Raw genomic sequence first — 19,216 nt, forward strand, 5'->3', positions numbered from 1 at the left:
CATGAGTTTGAACAGATAAATGCTAGAGCTTAGATATTTTTATGCTCGGAATGTTAAGATTGGATGTTTTTTTTTTATGGAATCCCAGTTCTCCACCACTTATCTATAATACTTATCCCTTTACTTTTTTGCTGATGTTACTCTGAGAGGTCATATTAAATAATTTTTTGCTACATACATAACTAATAATTCAACTGCAATTTTATCCCTAATAATATGTAATCAAACTCTGCTAATATTTTTTTTTGTACATTCGTGTATAAAGGCGTTTGGGATGCGTGAAGCTTGAGATTTATTACTCTTTTTTTCTATAAGTTGTTAAAATGGAATCCATGCAATTTGAAATCTTATTACCTAGTGGGGTAATAATTACTAAAATCTTGGTGAAAACGATTGGTACTAGGGTGAGACCCACAGGATAGATACGTGGAATTCACTTCACTTGAACACTATCTTTCTTCATTTACTTTTATTTGCCTATTTTTTGATAAAATATTCCTTCTTGCAATTTTTTTTTATTTGGTCAATATAATGTCAAAAGAAGAAAAAAAAAACTGTCATTAGTATTAAGAATCACAATTAATAGAAGGTAGCATGCACTTGTGGGTCTTATATTTATCATGTGCACACTGAGAGAGTATTTTCTTAACCCTTGTAGATTAGTCCTACATCTCATACGAGTAACGCGTCGCTCTAACATTAATGAATATATTAAAGGTAAGAGTAATGGGAGTGTAGAATTTAAATCGAGTATCAGACTGATAAAAAAACAAATTTTTTACATTTAACAATTTAAAAGGTAACCAGACACTCAAATTTATGACCACAAACATACTATAATATTCTATTATTGTTAGACCATCATACGCAGTAATTTTCACTTTTTATGGCTCCTGTTTAGTTAGACAACTCAGCTCAATCCAACCTAAACTACAATCGAGATACATGTTTAGTAAGGGCATTAATTTGAACTAAATGAGCCTTTTAATTTGAGCTGAAATGGCTCAACTCCGGATTCAACTCCTCCTTTCAATTCATCAATTTGAACCAATTATCTACAGTAAAATCACTCGGTCTTAATTTTGGCAAAATGTCAATTATTTTTAAATTTATAATTCGTCAGTTATGTTTAAATTTACAATTCACAACTCATCCAAATACTAATTCAGATTATATTTTTTATTTAAATTAAAATTTTAAATACACATTTAAACACCAATTCAAATTACTATTTAAAATATATTGTTTAAATTTTTTTATTTGAATAAAAAAATATTTAAATCAACACGATTAAAACCAGAGATCATTTATCTTGATCACATCTCTCACCTGTTCGGTTTTGGCGTTTTGGGCGTAGGCTGGCCCCCTATTTTCTTCGTTCACCAGATACCCTGACCCACAAGCATGAGGACCCACTAACCATCCATATTACCATTGAAAAATCAATCAAGCTCCCCAGCGATGAAAGATTTACACGTGTAAGATAACAGATTTAGGAACATGCGAAATCTAGTGAACCTTCTCGTAAAACTTTGCCTCGAAAAGACAAGACTTGGTGGCTTCCTCCTTTTTCTTAAGAAAAGCAAAACCAAGGGGCCTAATATAAGAAAAGAAAAAATGAGGAAAAAGAAATCAAAATTCCAAAGCAAGGCGAGCGTGCAGAAACAAAATTAAAATACAAAAAAGCAAAAACTCAATAATGAAAAGAAAATGTTTGACATCCTTTGACGTGTACAACGTAACACTCCCCAGCCTTTCTCTACCGTCAGATCATCATTCTGAAATGCATAATCAAATTTCAACCGTCAAAAACTTTTCTACAACTCTGAGATCACTCCTAGTCAACAACAATCTGTCAGCTTTTCCCAAAAAAAGAGAACGTCTTTGAACACCCCACTAGTAGCTAGTGCACTCTCTCTCTCTCATACCTTTCCTCTCTCCCTCCCTCTCTCTCTCTCTCTTCTTCACTCTGCTTCTTTCATGGAGGTTCTGAAGCTTTTCTTTCTCCATGTTTTCCTTCTCGTATTCTGCTTCATTACAAGCTCAACTAGCCAAGTTCTCAAAGATTCCTCTTCATCTTCATCATCTTCATCTTCATATTCTGCAGATGCCGTTCTTCTACTCATAAAGATCAAGACTTCACTCCAAGGTAACTCCGAAAACTTGCTCTTATCTTCATGGAATTCCTCAGTCCCACTTTGCCAATGGAGAGGCCTCAAATGGGTCTTCTCCACCGGTCTTCCTCTCCCATGCGACGACTTTTCGTCACCCCAATGGACCAACCTTTCTCTCTTCAGAGACCCATCTCTCCACCTTCTCTCTCTCCAGCTCCCTTCAGCCAATCTCTCCGGTTCTCTCCCCAGAGAGCTCGGCGAGTTCTCCTTGCTCCAAAGCCTCTACCTTAACATCAACTCCTTAAGTGGGACTATCCCTCTTGAGCTCGGTTACGCCTCTTCACTCTCAGAAATCGATTTGGGCAACAATTTGTTTGCCGGAGTATTGCCACCTTCAATCTGGAACTTGTGTGATAAACTCACTTCCCTTAGGCTTCACGGAAACTCACTATCTGGGTCTCTTCCCGAACCGGCATTGCCGAACTCAACTTGCGAGAAACTTCAGTTTCTTGATATGGGTGGCAACAAGTTTACTGGAAATTTCCCGGAATTCATTACCCAGTTTCTTGGCCTCAACCAGCTTGATCTTGGGAACAACATGTTCTCAGGCCAAATCCCACAAAGCTTAGCTGAGTTGAAAAGCCTTGAAAAACTCAACCTTTCGCACAACAACTTTAGTGGGGTGTTGCCGGTTTTTGGTGGTGATCAGTCAAAGTTTGGTAGCGAGGTGTTTGAGGGAAACAGCCCTGCGCTTTGTGGGGTGCCTTTGAAAAGTTGCAGCGCAAATACTAGACTTAGCTCTGGTGCTATTGCTGGTCTTGTGATTGGTCTAATGACCGGGACTGTGGTTTTGGCTTCTGTGCTAATTGGGTATGTGCAGAACAAGAAGAGGAAGAGTAGGGCTGAGAGTGAAGATGAGTTTGAGGAAGAAGGAGAAGATGAGGAGAATTTTAAAGGACAAGGAGATAGTAGCGTTGGTGGTGGTGAGGGTGGGGGTGAGGGAAAGCTTATTTTGTTCCAAGGAGGTGAGCATTTGACTTTAGAGGATGTGTTGAATGCTACGGGTCAAGTTCTTGAGAAGACAAACTATGGCACTGTTTACAAGGCCAAGCTTGCGGATGGAGGGACCATTGCTTTGAGGTTGCTGAGGGAAGGTAGTTGCAAGGATAGGAGTTCTTGTGTTCCGGTGATAAGGCAGTTGGGAAGGATTCGCCATGAGAATTTGATTCCGATGAGGGCTTTTTATCAGAGAAAGAGAGGAGAGAAGCTTCTCATATATGATCATCTTCCTCATAGAAGCCTTCATGATCTTTTACATGGTAAACAGTGTTTTTTTTTTTTTCCTAGCTTAACTCTAGTATTGCTGAATCATATGCATTTTTTTTTTTTTTGGTTATTTCAATCATATGCATTTGTGCTTTAAGTAAAATCTAGAAACTATGAATTCTGGATCATATAATATCATTTGATGGTTAAAATAACACGTAGAGGAATCTTCATATAAGCACCTGAGATGGGTTAGTTTCATAAGTTGAGGACACAAGAAAAGACAGAGAAATAAAAGACAAATTGCTTGGTTGGTTGTTAGTTGTTACTTGCTAGCATGCTAAAAAATGACAACAATTCAGAAGACTTAAACCGATCTTGGATTCAAAGTTTCTAATCTTTTCTTTCAAAGTTCAAATTCATACAAGCTAAGTAGTCTTATAGGACTTTAAACAAATTCAAAAGTCTCAAGAACTATCTGGTTTATGGCCAGAGACTATAAGTAGCAAATTCTCTACTTCACTTGCTCTTTTTAGTGTCTTTCCTGTCTTTTTACTTGTAGTTTATGGCCTCTCAAAACAGCTAAATTTCAACCTTTTCTTTTATTGCTGTTTGGATGAGCAGAAAGTAGAGCAGGAAAACCGGTGCTGAACTGGGCTCGCAGACATAAAATTGCATTAGGAATAGCCAGAGGTCTAGCCTATCTCCACACAGGTCTTGAGCCACCCATCACTCACGGTAATGTCAGATCCAAGAACGTTCTGGTCGACGAGTTCTTTTTGGCAAGGCTCACTGAGTTTGGGCTCGACAAGATCATGGTCCCTGCGGTGGCGGACGAAATAGTAGCACTGGCCAAGACCGATGGCTACAAGGCGCCAGAGCTCCAGAGGATGAAGAAGTGCAGCTCCAGGACGGATGTTTACGCGTTCGGGATCTTGTTGTTGGAGATTTTAATTGGAAAGAAGCCCGGGAAAGGCGGAAGGAGTGGGGAGTTCGTGGACTTGCCTTCGATGGTGAAGGTGGCGGTGCTTGAGGAGACGACAATGGAGGTTTTCGACGTGGAGGTTCTGAAGGGAATACGCAGCCCCATGGAGGAGGGTTTGATTCAGGCGTTGAAGCTTGCAATGGGGTGTTGTGCTCCAGTGCGTTCGGTTAGGCCAACCATGGATGAGGTTGTGAAGCAGTTGGAGGAAAATAGGCCAAGAAATAGGTCTGCTTTGTATAGCCCTACAGAAACCAGGAGTGAAATTGGTACACCATTTTGAGAGCTTTCTAATTATTCTTCTTTTTTTTTTTTTTCCAAATATTGTCAAAATATGAATTCCATTTATCTTGTTTGTCTTTTATTTTTCTTCTTTGAGGACAGGGTTGTAGCACTTATTGATAGTGTTTAATTTGCTTCATTTGGAAGTTATATAAGTATTTCTATATTCTAGGAATGAAGAATCAATTTTGTGTTCTTATTTTTCTCTTCTTGCTCTTTAAACAGCGCATAACATATTAATGATATCGAATCAGTTAAACATTGTCAATGTTGTCCAACTCCAATCTAGTTGGATGGCGAGCTGCCTTGATCCAATCAAGTGTAATTAAATAAAAAAATTATATATTGGACTGTTAGTTTTTTTTTTTTTTTTTTTTTTTTTTCTCAACTTACGGATTAGGTTCGATTAGTTTCAGCTTTAGCATGAATGTTTCTTTTATTGTCATTTTTTTGTCGCTTTCAATGCGATCGTCGTTTCCGATTTTATGTCGTTTTCTTCCATTTGGTGTTCTCTCCAGTTTTTGTCGTTTACTGCTTTGAGTTTTTCAATTTTCACTTCACCCTCTTGTTATGTGGCGTTTTCTTGCTTTATTGTTCGCTTTCGAGATTGTTTTTATCTAGTTGTTTTTTTCAGCCGTTGTAATCATGTGTGGTTAATGGTTTTGTGTTTCTATCTTCCCGTCACTTTTTGTTTTGAAAAATCCTACTCAAGTCGACCGAGTTGTGTCTGGTTGGCAAAGGCAGGACCCACCCAAACAGGTGGGTCCTACCTTTGTAAAAAATTCCTTGTCCAGCCCTGTCAAGTTGACAACAGATGCTGTTTTATTGTTATTGTTTGTGTAGTTTTCTCATTACTGTCGTAGCTTTTATGTCGTTTTTTACTTTATGCCGGTTTGTAGTTCTTTTTTTTGTTTTTTTTTTGTTTTTGCTAATTATATCGTCGTTTGTAGTTTTGATAATTATATCGTCGTTTGTAGTTGTTCTTTTTCCATGTTGTCGTCAATTCCGTCTTATTGTCGTTTTTATTTTCCGTAGTATTATTTTCATGCTGTCGTTTTTACATTCATTGTCGTTTCATTTTTTGCCTTTGTCACAGTGTCGCAGTTTCCTCAACACGGAGGTTATATTGCCTGTTTGGAACCCATTTCAGTTTCGTTTTTCACATTTTTCGAGGACTAAAAAATGAAAATGCTCTGAAAATTGAGTTTGGCACCGCATTGTTCGAAAAAAAAATAAAAACGTTTTTCTTCTTTCTCAAAAATATTCAAACATTCTGAAAACGATTACAAATCGTTTTCCTTTTCCATTTTCCTTTTCTCCGTTAAACGCGGCCAAATTCTGCGAAACGCCGTGCTTCTCTATGACATTGGCGGCCCACTGGAAGAAGTGGTGGGCGAGCAGCCCGGCGTTCTAGAAGCAGGTGAGGACGTGCTCGGCGATCTCCGGCATGAGCCTGACGCCGGTGTGGTCGAGGGCGGCGACTGGGGTGGACGACATGATTTTGCACATTGTTTGGATTGGGTCTGGGGTTTCGCGCTTTGGTTTTGTGGAGCTGCGTCGTTTTAGCAGAGATGGGTTTCAAATGTCAATTGTGTTCGCAACTACGTGATGGGCTCGCTATGAATGACAGGCGACGCTAAGGCAGACTCGCAGAGGAGAGTTGCGGCGGTGGAAAGGGACGCAGGGGCTCGTGGCAGCATGCAAAAAGGGTGGGCTTGACGGATCTAGGTTTTCGCAGTGTAGGAGTAGGCTCAACAACGCTTGCGCGGCGACAACGATGATGCTGGGGTTATGCTTGGCTGGGTTAGTGAGAAGTTCATCAATTTTGGGTTGTTTATCTTCTGAGCTAATCTGCACTTGAGAAGTCCAATGAGTTTTTTTTTTTTTTTTTTTTTTTTTTTTTTTTTTTTTGCGTTCGAGTTGTTTTGGGTTCGTGAGAAATTTATCAATTTGGGCTGAAGCCTTGAACAATTGAAGTGTAGGAAAGGAAAGCCTTGAATAGTATTTAAAATATTATTACATGTTTTTTAAAAAACTAAAGGAGTTTTAATTTTTTCTTATATTGAAAATAATTTTAGAATAAAATTATCAAATATATTTTCAGAAATAATTCATATCTAGATTGAAAATATTTTTATTTTTATTTTTTATATAAAATTAAATCATTTTGAAATGAGATTCAAATCAGACTATAATATTTATGGCCCGTTCACTTCGCTGATTCGAGTTTAGAATTCGAGTTTTGTTACAATAAAAAGTTTTCAGAAACAGTCACATTTAACTTTTTTGCTACAGTAAAAAGCTCTCATATAAAATCACATCTCAACTCGAATTACAAACTCGAATCAACGAAGTGAACGGGTAGTCTTTTTTTTCCAGCGTGAAAATTCTAATTTATTTTGCTGTCGTTTACTCTTTCTGTCCTTGTTTTACATTTCCCGGCCCTTTTCTGTTTCCTTTATTCTGTTGTCGTACTTATTTGATTTGGTGTTTAGAATTTTGATGTCGCTGTTTAATATCCTTGCTCTTTTACAGTTTTCAATTGGAAAATGTAAAGCGGTTTTTTGCCTTTTTAGTCTACAATCCCTTCCGTTTTTCCACCTCAATGGATTTCCTTTTTTTTTTCCCCCTTTTAAATCATGAATTTGAAATTATAAGAGCGAACTATGCAAAAGCAAGCGAAGTTAAACTTGGTAGAAATAGAAGATAGCAATCCTTATTGGGCCACTCTCATGAATCGCCAACATTCAAGTACATGAAGCAATCGTGAAACCAAAGTGAGTTTTTTGTGTTTTTTTTTTTTTTTTTTTTGAGAGAAAGAGAGAAATAGACCAAGATTTTAGATGAATTAAAATTAATAAGCCAATAGTTTATATAAGTTAATAAATAAGTCAAATTACTGTTTTCGTCAATAATTTATCTGGTTATGAATCATAACTTGACAAGTTATTGTCCATAATTATCCATAACTTGTCTGGTTATAAACCATAACTTGATAAGTTTATCTATAACTTATCTGACTATGAACCATAACTTGATAAATTATGACCTATTAATTTCTATAACTAAAAATTAACCTATATATTTTTTTAAACTTTTCGTATTGACCTATTTTTTACTATTTTCCTTTTTTTTCCCCCTCAAATGGACCAGCAATAGATACGGGGTTTGGGCCCTTTGGGACGTTTCGTAGCTCATGAATTGGACTCAAATTTTATGCTTGACAAGTTGGGATGTTCGGGTTGATATGAGGACCACGACCAAGCGAATCAAGATCTAGACTCATTCATTTTAAATTTTTAAGTAAAAATTCTCATAAAATATTACATCTAATTTTTTTTATTACAGTTAAAAATTTTCAAAAAATATCATATATCAATTCGAATTAAAAACTCGAATTCACAAAGTGAAGGAGGCCCTAATAATCTCGCACACTCTAATGATTGTTTTTCAGTTTTTTCTTTTTTGGTAAGCTAGCTGTGTAAAATCCCCTGATGCGGAAACCTTTTGTCAAGACATCCTCTTTAGAAAACGACATAATTTCTAAACCTTATATTTGAAATAATTTCTTTGCATGTGTCCTTAGGAGGATACATGTCAAGCTCTTAATTACCATAGGTGCTGGTACCATAGCCTAGAGACAGTAGTGACTCGTTTTTTCATTAGAGGTTCGATTATTTGCGTTTGCATCCCTCCGACATGGTGAAGTTTTATATTTGATGTGCATATACTTTATTGTTAACGAGACTAAGGCCTCGTTCAGTTCGCTGATTCGAGTTGAGATGTGATTTTATGTAAGAATTTTTAACTGTAACAAAAAAGTTAGATATAATTTTTTATGAGAGCTTTTAATTATAATAAAACTGTAATTAAAAATTTGAATCGGTAAAATAAACAGAACATATATTTATTCCTTTCCATTCCAATTCAGTTAAATAATTTCGTGGACACCACTTATCATTTTTATACAAAAGAGTGAGATATATATAAAGTTTTTAATTTAATAACTTATTTGATCTTGGCGGGAATATAGGTGTTGTGGCACCACGTGGCTAAAGAAAAATGTTTTGGCGAAGCTCATAGATGCATAGAGAGAGTTACAACACTCTTGGTTTAGCAAAAACATGGCAAAGCCTATTATTGCATGGAATGCATCAAATTATAATTGGGTCCCTCACCCCACATGCAAAACAGTATGGCATTGTCATCTTTAGAAAGGGCAATTATTGAAAGCCCAACGCAACCATATTATTTGCCATAAAGTGATCTGTGTCAGAACGAGTTAAAGAAAGCAGTTTGGTAAACAAAAACGGGGAAAAGAGTGAAAAACAAAACTAGAGAATAAATCGTACCCTTACAAAAACAAGCGCTAAAATCTTTCTTTTGCCATTTTTGTTTTTCTTACGTGTTTGTTTGTGTTTTTGCGTAGGCAACAAGGAGGCTTAAAAACTTCCACGAAGTTTCTCTTTACAAGTTTGAGCAAAGGGAATTGAAGCGTACAAGAAGAGAAAGGAATTGATGCTTTGGCACTTGAAGCACGCCACAAGGCGGCACTGTACCTAAGTTGATTATAATAATAGATAAAAATGTGACAACATTTTGGTGTGAAGGAAAAAAAAAAAAAAAAAAAAGGAAAAATTTACACTTGTGACAAATAAGTAAATTTGACAGCTGGGGAATTACAAAATAGGGCTTGTGAACTGAATGGCTGCAAACTCACTCGTGATACTTGCTATAACAATAATCAAGGAAGAAAAAATTGAATAATATTTTTCTTCCTTCCTTTTTTTTTTTTTTTGCTGATATGGTTTCTTCTTTTTTGTAGAATCGAAATTAGCATTGGTAGCCCCTGCGGCAGTTAAGGACGCCGGCACCGGAAGTAATGGAGGCGACCATGGAAGAGGACTTGGCCCCTAAACTTGAGGCTCTGGCATAGTTGGCTGCGGCACCACGTCCTGATCGAGTGAAATAGGCTCCATTCAGCATAAGATCTCCCTCTGATCTCCAATTCCAATGCTTCCACTGCCCATCTGCTGTATCAACCCTCTTTGTCACCTGCTCAAATTAATTGAATTCTTCATTAGCCATCAATTTTTTTTTTTTGGGTCATCTAAATATTGATTATGTTATGACATATTGGTCCAATTTGATTTTTGTTTTTTTATTTTTTTTTTTGGGTTGAGTTTGTACCTCCTTGGCAAAAGGGTTGGCAGGGGCAAGATATCTGTTGCCCTGGCTGTTAATGGTGGGGTTGGCACTTCCACCAATAGCGTACATTTCCCAGTGTGTATAGTCATTGTTTACCACGTGGAAATACCCATGCCTACACCTGCAAGATTAATTTATCGGTCCCAATACTTGGTCAGATTTTAGTGCTATACGTGCATGCATTTGGCTTGTAAAAATAAATAAATAAAACTTTGAAGGGAAAATTACAAAGGAGAGTTAGTGGAAATGTTGATATGTTACCTTGGCATTCTCTGGATAAGACCCTCACCAAAATGGTTGTAGGCGATGGTCACTTGCATTTGTTTGTCTCTGGTGTAGGAGTCACTATGACCCAATAGCATCACCTGTTTTTGCAATTAATAGTTTAGTTTATCTAAGTTATGATTGTTTAAACCACTAATTGGAGATGTTGGTGTGTATAAATATGAAATATATAGAAAGAGATTTGGACCTCATTATGGTGGGTGAAGTAGTTGTTGGAGATGGTAATGGCAGTCGAGCCCATTATGGCATCAACAAGGCCATCAGCGCAATTAGAGAGAGAGTTGTGGTCAATCCAAATGTGGCTCGATCCAAATATGGAGACGGCATCCCCATCAGCCATTGTCCTCCAACCATAGTGACTTGGCGAGCTCCGAACCATGGCATTTCCGGTGGGCTTGCAATCATGGATGTGGAGACCGTGAATGATCACATTTGTCACGAATTGGATTGTTATACAAGCCCCGTAGGCAATGTGGACATTGACACCCCGGCCATCAATTGTCTTGAAGCTGTTCATGATAAGTTCTTCTTTCAATGTGATCACCATGTCACGCTTGAACACAATCCACAAAGGCCTATCTTGGATGACCGCGTGGCGTAGGGTCCCGGGCCTTGGGTTGACCGGATCATCATCACCGGGGTTGCTGACGACGTAGTACCTGCCGTCACGGCCACCAACGGCGTTGCGGCCGAATCCGATGCCGCAGTTGGCTAGGTGTTTTCGGCGTAGATGCCAACGACGGTCACAGCGCCAGCAATCATCAATCGGGTTACCAGTTCCACATGTGAAATATCCCAAGTTCCTTCTCTCCGTGTGATTGCGAATGTTCCTAAGAAATTTGATAACCGAAATAACTCATAATTAGATAAATATTCAACATCATAAGACTAATGATGATATCTTCGCCTGTTTTTTTTTTTGGTTCAACTGCTTTGTAAAATGATGTCACACTTACTAAGGATGAAATCATGAAAATAAAGGAAAAGAAAGTATGCATGTGATTGCGGTACAAGATTGTTGAAATTAACATATCCTTCCACATGTATGCGTAGAGTACTAGAGTTATAGCCCACTTGAACCAAAATGAAGAAATGGGTACGGATGGAAAGTTACGGTCAAATACGGAAAATTGACTAATTACCTTTTTTGTCAAACCTTTGCCTAAAGTAATAAATACGAAAGTGTGGGGGCTGAAATTCAGTCTCGTCTATAACAATGGCGTGTCGGTGGGGGTAACTCCTCTTATTATTTTGTATTTATTATTTTTTTTTAAAAAGGAAAAAGGGGGTCATTAATATGGCCATGCTGCTCTTCATGAAGAACATAGTTCTGGCAGTTAGCCAGCTGCCGGGTCAAGTAAACCGGAAAAAATGAAAAATAAAATATAAAATATAAAAACTTGAGATATGAAATCAGATCTGTGATTTTGTGGTTTTGTAGCTTATTCCGATTGACAGGCTGGTGATAGTGAGCTATCCCACTTCATTGGTGAAAAGGCATTGCATTGATTGATATTTTTGTTTTCACGCAAATGTAATGGGTGAATTTTTGACAGGTTGAGAAATTATAACGGTTAATTAGCACAGAACAAACTTTCTCACATTGTTGACAAGTGACCAAAATTATATATAAATTGAATGATGGAGTTTAATGCATCGCGCTATTGCTTGCACAAGAAATTGGATTCCAAGATATCACTTATTCAAATTTGGTTCTCCTAATTTGTTTCAAATATCAATTTATAGGTGTTTTACCAACCAAAGGAAAAAAAAAAAAAAAAAAAAAGGTTCGGATCTGATTTGAAAGACACAGAAGAAGAAATGGATCCTCATGTAGGAACCGGATTTCCACTTTTTTTTTTTTTTTGGGGTGGGGGGGACAAGTTAGTTTAAGAGAAAGCTACTGACACCTTATCTATTACACTTAAGACAATGTTATATATACACCTAATTTGTTTCAAATATCATTTAATAGTTTTTTTACCAAAAAAAAAAAAAAAAAAAAAAAAAAAAGGTTCGGATCTGATTTGAAAGACACAGAAGAAGAAATGGATCCTCATGTAGGAACCGGATTTCCACTTTTTTTTTTTTTTGGGGTGGGGGGGACAAGTTAGTTTAAGAGAAAGCTACTGACACCTTATCTATTACACTTAAGACAATGTTATATATACACATGGAATCTTTTATGATATTTGTAATACTTAAAATACATATAGACGTGCCAAGGAGGGACTTTGCCCGTTTGGCCCAAGCAATCGTTTAAGAGAAGACTTAGGAGCAATTAAAAAGAGTCACAGAGACACATGGAAGGAAACAGCCGAGACTGGCGTTGGTATAAAAAGAGAGAACATGAGAATGGAATGAGATTCGGGTGATGTACGAAAATGACAAGAAAAAATAATTTATAAAGCGTGACGAGCGGATCTGGCGACATGGGCATGTGGGTAAGCAGCTGGGCCACTAGGATTACAAGAGAGAAAGCGGTTTGGTGCAGGCAAACAACATGGGTGGTTGATTCCTCACACAGCAGCCCAAACGGAAGTTCAACTGGTTATTAATTAATTATGCAAAACATTATTATTAATTATTAATTTTATCACTCTCAGTAGTATACTAGAATAGATCAGCCACTAAACACGCTGAAAAGTGAGGGCCCTTATTGATCTTAGAGAATGAATACTATCAAAGAGGCATATGCTTATAAATGATTTTAAAAATACAACAAAAACAAAAGGAAAAAGATATGACATGCACAACTACCGCTCCAAAGACATTTTTTTTCCCTTTATCCTCTAATATTACTTCTTACGCTCCTAAGCAAAAAGGGGAATAATGGTACTTTTGATAACACCCTATTGTAGGTATTTTTCCATGTGATGCAGGGCTCTTTTCAAAATAATAAAAAAAAAAATCAATGCTGAACATGAGTAACTGATGATAGACTTGGGTTGTCATAAGTGCATAATCATGAAAAACAAAAGGTAATTATATCATGAGGTTGCTTGGATAATAAACTAGGACATTGGGAAAAGTTGGGAAAAGGACAACGATTTGAGGGAAAAAAAAAAAAATGTTCACTTCTAGCAACTATCTGGCTAGCACCGGCAAATGCAATAATGAAATCACAAAATTATGAGACATGGGATTAACTCGTTTGATTGTGTAATAACTCCACGTTATAACTAGCAAAAAAATATATATATTAAAACAGACTTAAAGAATTTTGAAAAATAACTGAGACACTTACATATCAACCATAGCAGCTATTTCATCCGGATTACCTACAGCGTGTTCATTCTGAATATCATCCGACCTATAAGAGAGTAAAAAATGTATAATCACAAAAAGTCAACTACGTGCCTTATCAAATTATCAATTCAGAAAACTACAAAAGAAAAAAGAAAAACCCATAATCAAATTCCAACTTAAAAAAAAAAAAGAAAAAAAAATCGGAATCAACTTTTCCAATAACAAGAAAGATAGTAACGTGAACGCATTTAAAGCTCGTTTTAACGTGAACATTAAGATAATGTTTGGTTAGAAAATTTAAATTATATTATTCAAATTATTTTTAATTTATATAAATTTTTTATAAAAAAAAATACTATAATAAATCATAAATTATAATTTAAATTAAAAATCGAATCCTTTTACCGAACATTATCTAAATAACTAGTGCAAAAGAAACATAACAGAGTCTAGTATCTACAGAAAAGACAGTCACCGTCCTGTCAGCGTGGAGACATGTAGTAATTTATTCTGAAAAGGAAGGTGCTTCAGACACGTACAGAAAAATACCAAACTAACCTCGTTGTCTTAGTATTATTATTATTATTATTTTTTTTTTTTTGACGAGTAGCCTCATGACTAGTTCATTTTGTGAAACGAGATATGATATTTTTTAATAATTTTTTATTATAATAAAAAATGTTAAGATGTGATATTTTTTTAAGAGTTTTTAATTATAAAAATTTAAAATTTAAATTGATAAAATAAGTGAGGTCTAATAAATTTGATTAAACAGTAATTAAGCAAAAACCTGGACTAGTAAGATATTAAAAATCTCACCAAATGTTGATTTAACAAAGATTAGGGATGTGTGAGAAGATATTAGAAATTAAGCAGAGAAAAAGTAAAAAAGAAAGCACTTATTTTCAACTTTTTTCATTTGATGTGGGCTAGAAGAGGCCAACGAGAAAGCCATAAACGGCATTAACGAAATCAACGATTCGGATTATTCAGATCCGATCTGAACGGTTTAGATTTTCCATGCAACTGTTGGAAAATTCTTCGCTTTATACATCTGACGGGCAGGGTTTTGACTTTAGCCACATGGACTGTACGGATGAAACGTAAAACCGAAAATTAAGATCTGTAATTGGACTGTAATCCGTACCTGTTCGCCATTGATGAATTCTTAGAACTCTGCAACTCCTTTGGTTCTACTGACCTGTATAAACAAAAACCAAATCTGTGACTGAAAATACTAAATACACACTCTACGTCAAAATTCACTGTAATTCTCCATATTTGACATTCTGCATGGTGATAAAAATGTAGCTAAGTTTGAAGTGATGAAGTTTGAGAAAGTAACAGACGAAGAAGATCGCCATTGCTAAAGCTTAAATTGAGCTCGTTAATGTACCTTGACTGTACAACATCGTCTTTCTCTATTGAGGCCTTTACGCTCACAAGCAACACTAGAAGAAGCAGCAGTGAACACGCGGAGAACCATCTCGGAGAAACCACCATTGTTGCTCCTAATTGAGCTCGCTCTCTCTCTCTCTTCTATCTCTTTACAGCAAAATGTCTCTGTTTCTGTTTCTCTCTAGCTTTTAGTGTTCGCGACTTGAATGAAAGAAAACGGAAACTAAAAATGGAGTCCAAGAAAAGGCTCCGATGGAGCCTTGTTTTTATAGCAAAAACGGAACGTTTTGGGAGTGGCTAAAAATGACTTTCGCCTAACTCGCTTAAAATTAAACCCGGCCTTAACCATGGTTAAGTTAAAACTTTACTCCTATCTAACCCCGTTTAACAATAACAACCTTCGCCACCTCTCTAACCGCCGCTAACAGACTCCCAAGTCCCAACGCATTCTTTTTTATTATTTTTAAATTTTTAATTAAAATAAAAAATAAATAAATATTCTCACAGAAGTTTGCCCCTCCAACGTGTCAAGGCGTGTGTGTGTCGGTCCGTCACGTGCCCGGCCCCCTCTTCCTCTGACACTTCAAAGATATAACTGCACCTCTTTACGTTGGGACCATTTCGTCCACGTCAGCTCAGTAATTTCGTCCAACTGGCTAAGAAGTGTACTCGACTCTACTCGCTATTAGAATCAGCCACGTGGTCACGTGGACGATGTTTGAGGAGTCAAAGTAAAAATATTTTTTTTTCCCGGTAAACTGTACGTAGTTGTCTGGATTAGAGATTTGTCGGCGCTCGACAGGTGTCCTTTAAATGAGTACGGCACTTCAGTAAATGAGCTGTGAGTTCTCCTAGGCCACCGGTTTCTCCGGTAAGCGTCCGTACTCAAATCCCAACACCAATGTTTCAAAATCTTTCCCGCTTGTTACCGGAATTTCTATATCATTTGTAAAACTAAAGCCTTCTTTTTTTTTTCTTTTTTTTTACTGTTCTTTCTTTTTTGAAAATACCAATATTTTTTATTTATAAGTAGTTAAGTTTGTATTATTTTTTTTAATTTGATTTAATTTTTGACTAAATTTAATATAAATTTATCAGCTGATAAATAAGGAACATCGATGTTCCTAACATAGAGGGAACATCATAAAAAATCTTTTCTTTTATTATAGTCCAAAATAGGCGTAAACAAAAACCTGACAACCGACGAATCTAATTAACCCACCCAACCCATTTAAATCCGAACTCGATTAAGAATTCAACCCAACCCGACTATTAATTTGGTAGGTTTGGGCTAAGTGTTTCTTAACTTAAATTAATGCGAACCCACCCAATCTATTTATCTATATAAATATATATTTTTCTACCTCATAATATATAGTTTTTGTCTCATATTTTACATTATTCACTTGACAACCTATTATGTTTTACATTGTATGAGTTTTTATTATTGTTTGTTTGTTGGTTTATAACTTATATAGTTGAACTTGTTTTGTATATATTTTATTTTTATATTGGTTTATAACTTATGTGATAATTTTGGAGCTTTATAAAATTAATATTATGATGAAAGTTAGCTTTTATTTTTTATACATTTCTAATTTTAGGTTGAATGATTATCTTTATTTATTTTTTATTTCCTTATTATATTCAACCCGATGAACAAATCTAACCTACTTAAATTTTAATTAGGTGGGTTGATTTTAAATTTTGGATTGATTAGGTAGGTTAAATATGAAATCAACCCTCAAAACTTATTTGGGTGGGCTGAAAAATATCAAAACCGACCCGATGTTCACCCCTAGTCCAAAATGTTTTATTTAGATCAATTATATGTTTTGTTGAGCTAAGCTGAGTGGCACGTTGACATTACTTAAGTTATGTACCAGATTTTTTTTTTTTGTTAAAAATACAAAATATTATTATTAAAGTATAAAATTATTATTAAATCACTTTTTAACACTAAAATATGATTATAATAAGAAATCTTGAGTTTGAACTGATGTGATTGAACTCTCTAAAATTATCGTCAGGGTAATATTTTTGGTCCATTATCTTAAGGGGGTGTTACCGAGTTAGAGTATAAAATTGTCTATCTAGATGCTCTATCTATCTAATATCTATTTTTTATAACTAATATTCAGATGGGGCCCACTTCCCCTGAGAGCTTTAACCAATGTATTACTCTATTTTGCAAGAGAGGTAGAGGTAAAAGTTTTGGTCTTCATCATTATATTGGCTCCGTTCACTTTACCGATTTGAGTTTAAAATTTGAGTTTTGTTATAGTAAAAAGTTATCAGAAACAGTCACATCTAATTTTTTTACTACAGTAAAAAATTCTCACATAAAATCACATCTCAATTCAAATTATAAACTCAAATTAACAAAATAGACGGGCTTTTTATTTTCCTTTTAAATAATTATGTATTATATTAATAGAATTTACGAGTCAAATTGTAAATGAGAAAAGTAACAAAGAGTAACAAGAGTCATGCTAGTATTTCTTGCGGTATATATGAAGTGTGAAATCTCCGATTAAAGATATTGAAGCTTCTTGGCTCTCTCATTTCTAGTCTCTACTGTATATTTTACGTGTGGAAAAGGCCAATAATGTCATAGTCTTTTGTCGGCCCCATTTTATTACCATAAAAGCCTTCCGTTTTTCTCTCCATTACGAGTATTATATAAACTTGGGGCCAATCTTTAATTCGTAATCAACACATATATTTTTTTTTTTTCAAAGTCATGTTTGCTGTCAAAATTTTCGTTACTACCCTTTTTCCCCTGCATGTCTTCCACTAGGCTTAGCAGTTCGCATTGACCTGACTGGATGTACGCCAAATTACCGACCCAATTAAACCCTTTTATTCTATAATTTGCATTAATTACATTTTTTTTTTGTTGCAAAACATCTTTTGACAAAATACAGATAAGTAATATTGTACGGTCTTAGAAATGCTGAATAATTGAATGTAGGATGTAAAAATGAGATCTGGCATTGGAGTGATGAGATCTGTAACATATGGGCTTGGAGCTGCATAACCGACGCTTTGTTCCATCCCCCACATGTACGTACATTCGTCAAACCCATCGATCCTTCATAATTCATTCTTTTGCCTACTCTGCTCTGGGCCGACGTGTCCACAATTAAATACATATATAATTGTCTACGAGTATATTATGTGAAGAATATTTTAAAAGAATATTAATAGAACGCACAGGTAGTATTATTGAATTTCACATATTAAAATTTTTTTATCGTGCTTATCACCACCGATGGTGTCTCTAAATAATTTTTTATTATATATGTGTATGTTGTGTGTATTTCTATGTGCATATTTATACATTTTAACTTGAACAAAATATATATGTGGGGTAGTCTTAAACGTAAAAACCGACGTTAATCAAGGCGAAATTCAAAATTTTTTTTTTGTGATTTTAAGTTGAATATGTCTACGTAGAAAGACACTTAATTAATTATGCGAAGTACTTCGGATGACTAATTCAATATCATTGTCTCTTCTTGAATGATTTAGCAGCTAAAATGCCTAAAATGGTAGAATTAGTTCTCTTCAACATATTAATCATATCCTCCCACCACCAGCCCCATTTGTTTCCTCATGGTGTAGCATTATATAAGTAGACAAAATATTGTTGGCGTGCAATATTAATTAATCAATTAATCAAAATTAAGGTTCAAATGTCAGCTTTGTACGTAGTACTAATTGTTAGAGATAATGTTTTGAACCTCTCCAAGACTAACACTGATCGTTGGAAATTATATAGAAAGAACGACATATGTGTGTGTGTGTATTGACCCCGATACCGCAGGAAGGCATGATGAAATTGAAAAAAAAATAATAATAAAGAAAAAAAAAACAAATTCTGAGCAAGAATTTTAAGTTTCTTACATGGAAGATAAAACTTTGACAAACATTAAGCCAACATGAAATTAAGTTCCTCATTAGTTACGTTTTTAATTCCAAACATTTTCATATGTAATCCCAACATCGATCATGAAATATGCGTCTTTGTCATAAAAAGAGAAATATATTTCACGTCTACTTATAAAATGTTAATTTTAATATTTATATCTGCGTATATATTAGGTAGAGACAAGAAAGCTCTCAATTTTACGCTAATTCCGACCAAATTCCCTCAACGGAATTTGAAAAGTTCAATTTGAGTTGAAATTCCTTACATTGAATGAGATCATCATATTCATACATATACATGTGAAGTAAACGTTGGTTGGCGTTGGAGGAGAGATTAAGAAGGTTTGCAGGTATGAAACCTAACACATCCCGCACTCACATGCACCACTCACCGCTAATCAAGGTCTCCTAATTCTCTCTTTTTGTTCCTGCTTAATTTTCGGATCTCTTGGCCGTGGGAACGGTTATATATATCACTTTCATATATATATATATATAT

General features: G+C 35.4%; 2 protein-coding genes across 2 annotated transcripts; one reads left to right on the forward strand and one right to left on the reverse strand.

Moving 5' to 3' along the window:
- Positions 1-1,940: 1,940 nt before the first annotated feature.
- LOC21398281 (putative kinase-like protein TMKL1) lies at positions 1,941-4,801 on the forward strand. Its single transcript, XM_010111384.2, has 2 exons — positions 1,941-3,433; positions 4,005-4,801. Exons 1-2 carry the CDS (start codon positions 1,981-1,983, stop codon positions 4,643-4,645), a joined length of 2,094 nt encoding a protein of 697 aa, XP_010109686.1. The 5' UTR covers positions 1,941-1,980; the 3' UTR covers positions 4,646-4,801.
- A 4,626-nt stretch (positions 4,802-9,427) lies between these two features.
- On the reverse strand, positions 9,428-15,034 carry LOC21398282 (probable pectate lyase 8). The gene is made up of 7 exons (XM_010111385.2): positions 14,783-15,034; positions 14,534-14,587; positions 13,385-13,450; positions 10,325-10,967; positions 10,114-10,217; positions 9,835-9,973; positions 9,428-9,699 (listed from the first exon to the last, which is right to left on the reverse strand). The coding sequence occupies exons 1-7, from the start codon at positions 14,887-14,889 to the stop codon at positions 9,478-9,480; spliced, it is 1,335 nt and encodes a 444-aa protein (XP_010109687.1). The 5' UTR covers positions 14,890-15,034; the 3' UTR covers positions 9,428-9,477.
- Between the last annotated feature and the right edge of the window lie 4,182 nt (positions 15,035-19,216).

Source organism: Morus notabilis, unplaced genomic scaffold (assembly GCF_000414095.1).
Source record: "Morus notabilis unplaced genomic scaffold, ASM41409v2 Scaffold1032, whole genome shotgun sequence".
Classification (NCBI taxonomy): domain Eukaryota; kingdom Viridiplantae; phylum Streptophyta; class Magnoliopsida; order Rosales; family Moraceae; genus Morus; species Morus notabilis.

Excerpts from the sequence above, each read along its gene's own strand:
- LOC21398281 (XM_010111384.2), top strand. The coding sequence starts at position 1,981 with ATGGAGGTTCTGAAGCTTTTCTTTCTCCATGTTTTCCTTCTCGTATTC. Across the intron at positions 3,434-4,004 it reads CCTTCATGATCTTTTACATG|AAAGTAGAGCAGGAAAACCG; the intron begins GTAAACAGTGTT and ends TTGGATGAGCAG.
- LOC21398282 (XM_010111385.2), bottom strand. The coding sequence starts at position 14,889 with ATGGTGGTTTCTCCGAGATGGTTCTCCGCGTGTTCACTGCTGCTTCTT. Across the intron at positions 13,451-14,533 it reads AATTCATCAATGGCGAACAG|GTCGGATGATATTCAGAATG; the intron begins GTACGGATTACA and ends ACTCTCTTATAG. Across the intron at positions 10,968-13,384 it reads ATAGCTGCTATGGTTGATAT|GAACATTCGCAATCACACGG; the intron begins GTAAGTGTCTCA and ends CAAATTTCTTAG.